This window comes from Frieseomelitta varia, unplaced genomic scaffold (genome assembly GCF_011392965.1).
Source record: "Frieseomelitta varia isolate USP_RPSP 00005682 unplaced genomic scaffold, Fvar_1.2 scaffold_135, whole genome shotgun sequence".
In the NCBI taxonomy this organism is placed as follows: domain Eukaryota; kingdom Metazoa; phylum Arthropoda; class Insecta; order Hymenoptera; family Apidae; genus Frieseomelitta; species Frieseomelitta varia.
Window position 1 is genome coordinate 1136700 of NW_025109028.1, and position 11155 is coordinate 1147854.

Genomic DNA, 11155 nt, shown 5'->3' on the forward strand with positions numbered 1-11155 from the left:
AAAAACGCTATGGGTTCCCACAAACCGTTCACTTCTTGTTGGAGTACAGCCCCACAAGCTAAGTCAGATGCGTCAGTTATCAATTGTAGTTGGTTATTTAATTTTGGATGGGCCAGTAGTAGTGCCGCATCCGCCAACGAGTCTTTGCATAATTTAAATGCGTAGTCTGTCTGTTCCGTCCAGTTGATGGGTCTTTTGTCCTTCTTTTTTGTTCCTTTTAATAATTCTGTCAATGGAGCTTGTGTAGCAGCGGCATTTCTTATGAAACGCCGATGGAAATTTACCATGCCAAGGAAACGCTTTATAATTCGATTATGGTCTTCGGCTTTGGGAAATTTATTATTGCTTCTAACCTTTTCGGGTAGGAAAGGTTGTGCGCGTTTCGTCTCAGAGTCGGCTCTGCCTAGACTCATCAGTGGGGCTGATGGCAGCGACTCCTTACACCCCAGACACGCTTGTTGTAACTATTCGCTAGGCTGGATGGGTCCTCCACCCATCCTAGCGGTTCCGCACTCTGTTTGCTTAACATCGAATATCGGTTGACTTCAACGCTAGGCGCACAGCCACTTGCGGCTTGTGCAAGTTGGTGTTCGAAACTCGTACTCGAGGAACTATAGGTCGCTACATTAGAAACGATGGTGGCGCCATCTATTGATTACGCGGTGGTACTAAAAGTAGAAAATTCTGTTTTTAGTACCACCAAGTTAGCAATAGATGGCGCCACTGTTACGTTTAAACTGTTTTTCCACAAATTACGAGAAGAAATTAATTATGAGGAATCATTGCCTAACTGTTATGGTTGCGTCTTCGATTTTAGAGACCCTTGCGTTTTGTTTAAGTATAATTTACGTATATAAAGAATGTTTCAATTTCGTTTACGTTCGTAGTAGTGTCAGTAGTGAGTGCGTAATTTCTTGCAAACTATAGTGAATATTGGATTCAAATTCATTTGTGAACGTAACTGATAGCATTATCTCTAAAATATATGCTCGTGGACTGCAAATTTGTGGCGTGAAAAATTAAAATTAATTATTCTCCTTATATGGTTAAAGAGCATTTAGTTCCACTGGTTTGCCACAACGCGACGCTAGTGTTTCTTACCCCGTAAAACAGAGAAATTTTCATTTGCGAAAAAACCTAATTTAGCGAAATGAATTGTGAATTTTGGTGACTATATTACCCTAATTAGACCCTTAGCTTTCTTTTCATACCACATTTGACCCGTAAAATGCAGAAATAAGTATTTTTAGAAATAATTAGTACCACTGACTTACCGCTAGATGGCGCCACCATGCCCATTTTGTGACAATTCGCTTTAATTATGAAAAAAACCTAATTAAGAAGAATAATGTGCAAACTTTTTTATATGCATCCTTAAAATTAAGCTCTCCGCTTTCTTTGTATATATGTTTTGTCCTAGAAAACCGTGTGTGTAAAAAGTTGAATTTTTTTTTTCAATAGATCGAAGGATGTCCTTGTCGCACACTATTGTTTTCCTTGTCTATCGTCATTAGACAAGGAGGGCTACTGCGTGCGACAAGGACCGACATATATACACGGTAGACAAGGAGAGCAGTTCCGTGCGACAAGGACAGACAAATGGGCGCATTAGACAAGGAAGTTGACAGCGTGCGACAAGGACATATTCACGCGTAAGACAAGGAGGACAACAGTGGTAGACAAGGACAGAAATTTTCGGACATGAAGACAACAGCATGCGTTAAGGATAAATATGTTGGTGCGATAGACAAGGAGAGTAGTAACGTATGACAAGGACAAACGTTTTCGCGCAGTAGACAAGGGGGGCAATGGCGTGGGATAAGAACAGCAATATAAATAAAAATCCATTCAGTTTCACCAACATTAACTTCTACATATTATGTAAATACAGTGCCATCTGTAGGAAGGATAAATACATTACGTTATGGCACGTAACATCTGATATTCCTGTCAAGAAGTATTTGTATACAGTGGTCGGCGCAGGTGGAAAACAGTATGTTATGAATAGTTCATCTCGAAAATGTCTGTGAGGAGATAGCACTGAACAAAATGAACAAAAATATGAATTCACCGTCGAAACTTACGGAGTTCGCTCCGTTGAGTCCCGAAGAAAGTCAACCTGTTGTAGCTTCCCTGTTTTCCAAATTTTTTAACTTCGCTAAAAGTAAGATAATTTGTTTATTATATTTTAACATTTCAGCCTTTTTAGTATTTTTTTAATTTACTTGGAGCAATTTAATTTATTTATTACTTTAACATCAACAAACATTAGATAAATAATGAATAATGTAATAAAATGATAAACAATCAATATGTGTATAATGTATGTTCAATTTCTAGGTTCACAGAATGTTGATGATTCTACGATCTCTCCTATTACTAACGAGGAACAGAGCTCGTCTGATTCTGAATCTTGGAAACAGTCAGAAAGTACTGAGAAATCACCTGAAGATGACGGTTCTAGTATGATGAATTTTCCATTAGATACTCGCGAAGGTAGAAGTTTACCAAATGTGCTAAAACGTATTAGTAACATTGTTGCTTTGAAAAGCAACGTAAGTTGTTGTAACGTAACTAATGTTAAGTACGTTAAGTGGTACAAATTACTTGACTAATATATTTAATGTATTGTTAATTTAATTTAGAACTTACGTTCGTACAAAGATTCTCAGTTAAGAAGCTATTGGATGCCAGATAGCGTGAGCAAACAGTGTTATGAATGTGGTGAACGATTTACAACATTTCGTAGGAGACATCATTGCCGCGTTTGCGGCCAAATATTTTGTTCGAAATGTTGCTCTGATCAAATTCCTGGGAAAATTATGGGATGCACTGGTACATAAATGATCAATGCTTGCTCTTTATTATTTATTCGTGTTTGAGTAATAAGCATTTTGTAACAGGTGATCTTAGAGTTTGTACTTATTGTTGCAAAGTAGTTCTATCTTACTTACAATCGTCGGACATGAGAAGTGATCTGTCCGCGGACTTAAAAGCTTTGCAAGAAGATCTTCAGGTTAAGTATGGAAATGATTCGCCACCTGCAACTCAAAAATGTTCACATAAATCAGCAGAAGATGAAACTTCAATCTGCAGGAAACCAAGTGTAGGATACATGGAAGAAAAATATGCTATTGGAAGGTATATCTTATTGGCTACTTAAACGTTATATAGTTCGATATAATCTAAAGGATTTGTGAAAATATGATTTTCAGACCAACAACTAGTTATTTAACATCACAGGAACGTTCTATTGTCTTACAAAATTCAGCTTCTTTGAGAATGATCTATGAAGAATTGTTTAGATCTAGCCAAGCAATTGTCTTACAAACACACAGAGTTAGACTAAAGAGTTACCACAATTGCTTTCTGGCTAATGAGTTAGTAAACTGGATGATAGCACAAAATAAGGCAGCTACTCGGTAAAATGAAGACTTTAAGAGAAAATACATTTAAAAAAAACAACAATGACTGAAATATAATATTTTATAGAGTGCAAGCTACTGCCATAGGAGAAGCATTGCTGGAAGCTGGTTTCATAGAACCAGTCATTGCTGACAATGTATTTAGTGATACAGCAACGATATTTAAGCCAGTGAAATTATTGAATATGCAAAGCATAGATTTGTTAACTGAAACTCAAAACACCTGTGATGCTCAAGAACCGGCATGGGTGAAAACTATTCCACAACATGATTCGACAACTGGTAACAGACAGTTTATTTAAATGAACTACTTCACATGTGTAAAATTACTGATTTAAATTAAATTAAGTTAAATGACCAAATATGTGTAATTTAGATTCAGAAAGTGAAACGAAACCTTCAAATTCAACGCAACAAATGACTGGACGTTTGCCATCTTCTAGTTCAAGTTTTTACTTAGATTTAAACTTAGAAGCATCTACTGTTACGTTAAAGAGACCTACATCAGAAGACTTGACTACAATTTCTGTAGATAGTAGCGACGGCGTAATTGAACAAAAAGAAGTCACAGTGAAATCGCATAAATGTAATTTTAAAATTGCCGATGATCTTTTGAACGATACGCTACAGGTTCAGGAATTTAAAGAAAAAATTGGTTGGCACAAACCGACAAATCTTCGAACCATGTTTGGAGAATTACACGCGTATGAATGTCTAATGTGAGTATCAAACAGGTATGAGTGTTTGTAATAACAATAACAATGCTTGTATTTAAATATATTTAATTAAACAGATCTGCATACAAACAACACGAAGATTCACTGATTAAGCAGCTTCTTAATAAAGAAGGTTTGTCGCAAAGTTGGTTGGAAGTAATACTACCTATTGCCCATCAAATTATTGATTTTGTTAGGCCAGATTTAAATCATAATGTCGACGATTTGGATATTCGACAATACGTACAAATAAAAAAATGCCCGGGCGGAAGTAGAGACGATTGTGAAATCGTCTCTGGTGTAGTTTGTACGAAAAACGTTGCACATAGAGGAATGAATGCAATGATAGCTCATCCAAAAATTTTGTTACTTCAGTGTGGATTGATGTATCAACGCGTAGAAGGAAAATTATTAAGTTTAGAACCTGTGATGTTACAGGTATGAAAAGAGATTTGATAATTAATTTTTGCACCATAAACATGTCATAAAGCTATTCTATTTTATAGGAAAATGAATATCTGGGTCATACAGTTGCTAGAATCACCGCACTTGGACCAGATGTTGTATTAGTGCATCGTTCTGTTTCCAGATTGGCACAAGACAGACTCAGAGAATGCGGAGTAACTCTTGTTTTGAATGTGAAACTTAGTGTTCTTGAAAGGATTGCACGGTGCACAGGTGCTAACATCGTGAATACTATTGATGCACACATAAGTGCAAGGTACATGCTTGGTACATGTAAAAAATTCTATCTACGAAACTTTTTAAGTGAGAAAAGTGAGTAACGAAGTTACATTACAACTTCTGAAAATTTTTAAAGGCAAAGTGAAACTTAATATTTTATTCCTTTTTTCTTAGATGGTATTAAAACACTAATGTACTTTGAGGGATGTGCAAATCCACATTTAGGTGCTACGATTTTGTTACGAGGTGGTTCGCAAACAGAATTGAAAAAAGTAAAGAATGTAACTTCAACGATGATCTTTGCCGCTTATTCTTGGCGTCTCGAAAAGTCCTTTCTTATGGATGAATTTGCAAGACCACCGTCCTCTAAAGATAATCCATTTTTGGATGATACGTACAAAGATTTCAAAGACTTTCCAGAAACGAATAAAATATTACATAATAAAGCTAGTGAAGGAAATGATTTGTTATTAAGTCGTAGCAAAGAATATGCAGATAGTCCAGAAATTTTAAAAATATCAGAAATTCAGGAAGATTCCGGAAGTGTATCAAGCGATAAACAACGGCTAGAAATAGAACTTTCAGTGAATGAAAACACATCAATGCAAGACATAGTTTCATATCAGACTGAGAATATGTTACCTTCAGGATCTGTCAAGCAAATATCTTCTATATTATCTGAAGATAGTGATCCATACGATACTTTAAAATTATTCAAACCTAAAACAAAGTCCTCTGTAATTGATGAAACAGCTGCTGGCAATTGTCTAACAAGCAAGATAAACAGTGATTTAAATAGTAATTCCAATCTTGACATGGATGGCAAAGAAGATCCAAATAGTACAATAGAATTATTTGGTGGTAAAACCACGGTAAAGTCAAATAAGAATGTTAAAGAAGAGGTTGAAAAATCAAAAATAAAAGAAAAGATCGTCTCAGAAGAGAAACGTATTTATGGTGAATCCATTAGCGATCGTAGTGATCCTCTCCATCAGTATTTGAACGAAGACGAGGAAGATGTCTTTAATCAAACTAGTCCAAATGGTCAACACTTGAGCGTTGCCGATTTACCACTGCTAAATAAATTTAAGAAAGCATTAGAGGGCACCGTATTAAGCGTCTCGCCTTATCTAAAATTTTCTATACCTTACTTGGAGACTGAAACAGGAAGGAATTGCATACTGCGAAGTTTCTTCCCAAGAGAGATCTTTTACTCCGCGCAGTTTGAGGACAAAGTGAAAGAGATCAAAACGGTTAACGTATCTGCGGAACAGTCGGCAACCGAAAGCTCTCTAATGAAGTTGAAATTGAAACCGCAGCATCCGTTTGTTCAAGCGAGATTAACGACGGACGTAGACAGCCGAGAGGTACAGGCCTTATTAGCTAATTTTAGAGCGTGCGGCAGCCGACTATATCCAACGAATAACGTTCTATCGGAGAAACAAATTCTGATACAGTCAGAAGTAAGCGAACCTCCCGCGTGGCCCGATTGTTTGGATCCTGCTAGTCATCAACGTTTGTCTGTGTTGTTCTGTAGCTTCTCACACACTGGCAATAATGATACGCCAGCGTTTTGCGTGAACCCTTGGGTAGTTAACATGGATTTATATGGAAGAAACGACATCGCGCTCGGACGTTTCTTAGAGCGTTATTGCTTGACATACGAGTACAAATGCCCTGCCCAGGCATGTCGGGCACAAATCGCTCACCATGTCCGGCGGTTTGTGCACGACGGCGGATGCATACACATTACTCTGAACGAAATGAGCACTGATCCGTTCTCTCAAGACAGTGCGAATCAAATCTTAATGTGGAGCAAGTGTATGAAATGTAAAGGTGTGTCACCGGTAGTACCAATGTCCGATGACACTTGGTCCTTGTCGTTCGCAAAGTATCTGGAGCTACGTTTTCACGGTAGCGCGTACACTAGACGGGGCACAGACACTTGCCAACACTCGCTTCATCACGATCACTGTCAGTATTTCATCAAGAAGAACATGCTGGCCGTGTTCAAGTACACGAAAATATCGCAGTGGGAGATCTCGCTACCGCCGCCGGTAATAAATGTCATGTACGATCCGAAACAGCACGCAGACGTGATAGAAGAAATGAAAGGTATAGCGTTGAAGGGGGACGAAGTTTTCTCCTGCATACGAGAAAAACTGACGACCTTGCAAACGGATCTGGATATTTTGAACGCTGTTAAACAACAGTTGGGCAAGGATCAACAGTACTTCAAGAATAAGATCGAAGAGATCCAGTTGAAACTGACGTCGCCAACGTTGGAAAACAAAAAACTGGAGGGGAAAGTATCTGAGAAACAAGTTCAAGCACTGATGTTCAGGATCGAGGATGGGATAGTGATTCTCAAACGATTGATATCGGAAGTCGTGTTCACCTGGAACGCGAAGATTTTGGAGATGTCTGTTAAGAAGAAAGACGAGAGGCCAAGACGATTCACTGAACGATCGTTGACAACTGGAAGTAATAGCATAATCGATACTGACGGATACATAACGGAGGATACCGCATCGGAATCGCAGTTGGAAGATCTAAGCCCTATGTCTGCAGATTATAATGCTGTCGACGCAATTGCTGCTGTACAGAACGATTTACAAGGAATGGAAGGCCTAGAAAATTCAGACAATGAAGTCTTAGAAAATAATAACCCTGAAGATATCGTTGTCATTCAAGGTTCCCCAAAGATGCATCAAAGATCGCATTCAGACGTCCTGCCTGTTACTTTCGACGATATTCCAGATAAGAAGAAGAAGAAGAAGACCATCTTGTCGCAATTGTTACCATCCGTTCCTGTTATTCAACCAATACCAAATCCTTTAGGGACTCTGGAACATCACTTACTTCCCCTTGGGTTTGTTGACTATATTGAAACATTTCTCTATATTATATTTTATATTTCCTTTATATTATATATTATATTTTTAGCACGTTAAAAAAATGTTTCACGTTTGTTTGTCACAGATCAGTTGTACCTATAGTGGTGTATGAATCAGAGCCTTCATCTATAATCGCATACGCACTGGATTCACACGACTATAAACATACACTTCACGAATTAATGCGTTCGACGAAAGGGCCCGATCTGAATCCCAGCCCATTGAACAAACGTAAATTCCCCGAAAATAAAGAGAACGTTCCTGACTTAACACAATCTGGCGAATTCAAGCGGCCGTCTGTTTTGTCATTCTTCCGGGGGAACAGCCCGAATTCTGCAAGTCCTTTAGACTCGGACAAGACTATTTCAAATGTGGATTCTAACACGCAGAGTTCATCGGTGACTGCAGACACGGACGAGGACACTAAAACGAAAAAACAACAAAATTACATCGAAGTACAATTCAACGACGCAACGACGAATTTCTATTGCAGGATATATTTTGCTGCACAGTTTGCCGCTTTCAGAGAAAACGTTTTACCGTGCGGGGAAGACGGTTTCACGAGAAGTTTAAGTCGTAGCGTACAATGGGCCGCGAGAGGTGGAAAAAGCGGAAGCACTTTCTGCAAAAGTCGAGGTACAATATTACAGTGAATTTATGTTACATAATAATAAAATAAAATAAAATGACTCGACACATTATCTGTTACAGATGACAGGTTCATTATAAAAGAGATGTCTCGATTAGAAATGCAAATATTTCTCGACTTTGCACCAAATTACTTTTCCTACATGGAAAAGTGCCAACAAACTAAGCAACCGACGTTGCTAGGAAAGATAGTCGGCGTTTACAGAGTATCTTTTAAAAACAATACAACAAACGCGGCACTTCGGACCAGCGTGCTAGTGATGGAAAATTTATTTTACAAACGAACGATAACGGACAAATTCGATTTGAAGGGATCGGTAAGAAATCGGCTCGTAAATCCTGACGATATGTGCCAGGAAGGAGAACTCGTATTGCTTGACGAAAATTTATTAAACAGTAAGTAATGTCGTGTGTGTAATATTACTTTCGTGTATATAAACTTCTCAGTTAAATATATGTAAGGACACATTTCCAGTGAGTTGCGATTCGCCGCTCTATATCAGATCACATTCCAAAGCGGTTTTAAATAGAGCCATTGAACAAGATACGAAATTCTTGGCTGATAACTCTGTGATGGATTACTCACTACTAGTAGGTTTAGAGCCAAACTCCGATGAACTTGTCTTAGGTATAATAGGTAAGTTTAGAGAATTTCAATATTCTTAGTTACAGGATGTTTTCAGAATGCTGTTCTAATTACAGATTATATACGAACATTTACTTGGGATAAGAAGTTAGAAACAATGGTGAAGAAATCGGGTATATTAGGTGGCCAGGGAAAACTGCCAACGATAATATCACCAGAAGAATATCGAGCTCGTTTCATAGCCGCTATGCACCGATACTTCTTACCTGTACCGGACAGGTGGTACGGTCTAGGTAGAGGTGTAGAAACATGATAAATATGTGACTTTCAAATAATGAGATTTTCGATTTTTCACAAATACTGTATACTAAACGTACTGTATATATATTTTCTATTATCAGCTGACATAAATGTAATAAGCAGCGTTGCGTATAGAGATATGTAATTGTATATTGATAATATACAGAATTATTACTAGTCGACATTGCGAGATTTTATAATGGAAAAGTGATAAAAATAAGTTACCATTATTATAATAGAAAGTCTTGTATAATTTCGTAATTTATGTAGCGATCTAACATTTGAGCTATGCCGTTTCGCATTTGCATTTATATTGGTACATTGGTCATTGTATTACATGTACATAATACGTTAATACTAAAATTCGTAAGCGATATTCAAAGCACAAAGGGCGTGAATGAGAATTACATGAAATTACATAAAAGTCTATGAAAGCACCATTATTAATGTTTTATTTAAATCGTTTCTCAAAATTATGTACATGAACATTATTTATTATTATTGATAGTCAAATAAACAATAATAATAATAATAATAATAATAATATAATAGCTTTTAGTATATTTATAACATAATAGTATTTTCATAATAGTTTATAGATCAGTGTTTCAAAATTTTTAAATATTTAGAATGGACAACATTTTTCTTAAAAAAAAAAAAATATCTAGTCAATATATCATATGTATCTAGTCAATATACATATGTATCTTATGATCAGGTCACAAAAGCAAAGTATAATGTACACTGATCTATACGTTACAAACACAAAAAAAAGACATTAAAGCATTTACCTTACAAAAAAACATCTCGTACTTAATTTTTGCGTAGCATTATTTCTACCATATTTACACAAATGAACGCACAGTCATGAAGCTGCAGCGAAACTCGAATACTTGAACTATTCCATCTTTGAAAATTAGATTATACTGATCATAATGTCCCAATGTATCTTTCGAGACCTATACTTTAATTAATTACTGTAAGTAAGAAATCTGCAACTACCCGATTCATTTCAATATTCATTTTTATATGCTTGTTTAGAAAGGGATAATAAAAATGATAATAACAATCCTTCGTTTGTTTGAAATTTGTGACTCGATGATCGTGATGTTAAATAAAATAATAGATGCATCGTGAGATTAAATAAACTATTGTGAAAACGATTGTTGAAACTGGAAAATGAGAACTAAACTTTCGATGCACGTCATCGATTACAGGTGGATAAAAATGATTGAAATGAAAAAACAGTATTTTATTATATACTGGTTAGGTAAATTACAGCAAACTGTCGTACAAGAAATTTCTGTGGATAATACGAAATCTATGATTAAATCATTTACATGTAAAGTACGAAATCTCTATTCGTCCTATTTTATAAATTCAATTGACGATGAAACAGCTCAGCTAATATGGCTCCACTGCTCTTTCCTCGTAGAAAAAAAAATGACCTACACTGGATATACTAACTGAGCAAGTGATCTTTTTCTCACACGTGAACGAGTTTTAAGAAATGTATATATAGTTCTTCCAGTAACTTTACATAAATATTTAGTGGACATTACATAATCAGTAAATTCCTTTTTACAATTTTTTACATAATAATTCGCCGTAATTTAGTATTCATTATAACATTAGCCTCGTGGTTCTATCTAATTGCCCTCGTCGCATCGAGCATGAACATGTTCTTTTCTTTTGCCTTTCGTTTGGACTATTATCACAAAGATTTTACATAAAATCTATACAAATTCGATCGTCACTAAAAACAACAACAACAGAAGACAAGAAACACGAGTACGAAAAATTTCTTTTTTTTCCTCTAGATTCATAGTCAATTAGAATCAAATTCAACATATATTTGCAATGTCTCTTGTTCGACTGCAAAAAAAAAAAGAAGCAAAA

At 36.3% G+C, this 11155-nt stretch overlaps 1 protein-coding gene across 3 annotated transcripts; it reads left to right on the top strand.

The window, feature by feature from the left end:
• Positions 1 to 1064: 1064 nt before the first annotated feature.
• LOC122531272 (1-phosphatidylinositol 3-phosphate 5-kinase) lies at positions 1065 to 11012 on the top strand. Of its 3 annotated transcripts, none has more exons than XR_006307243.1 (14): positions 1066 to 2164; positions 2341 to 2555; positions 2646 to 2835; positions 2904 to 3141; positions 3216 to 3422; positions 3493 to 3707; positions 3802 to 4144; positions 4219 to 4579; positions 4648 to 4918; positions 5000 to 7697; positions 7808 to 8358; positions 8434 to 8766; positions 8833 to 9007; positions 9073 to 9213. XR_006307243.1 is itself a non-coding variant. In XM_043659077.1 (14 exons), the coding sequence occupies exons 1-14, from the start codon at positions 2050 to 2052 to the stop codon at positions 9267 to 9269; spliced, it is 6096 nt and encodes a 2031-aa protein (XP_043515012.1). In that variant the 5' UTR covers positions 1304 to 2049; the 3' UTR covers positions 9270 to 11012. The 3 variants fall into 3 exon arrangements, 2 of the variants coding, with proteins under 2 accessions (XP_043515022.1, XP_043515012.1); XM_043659077.1 differs by having other exon boundaries at positions 1304 to 2164; positions 8846 to 9007; positions 9073 to 11012; XM_043659087.1 differs by lacking the exon at positions 9073 to 9213 and having other exon boundaries at positions 1065 to 2164; positions 8833 to 9044.
• The last annotated feature ends 143 nt before the right edge of the window (positions 11013 to 11155 follow it).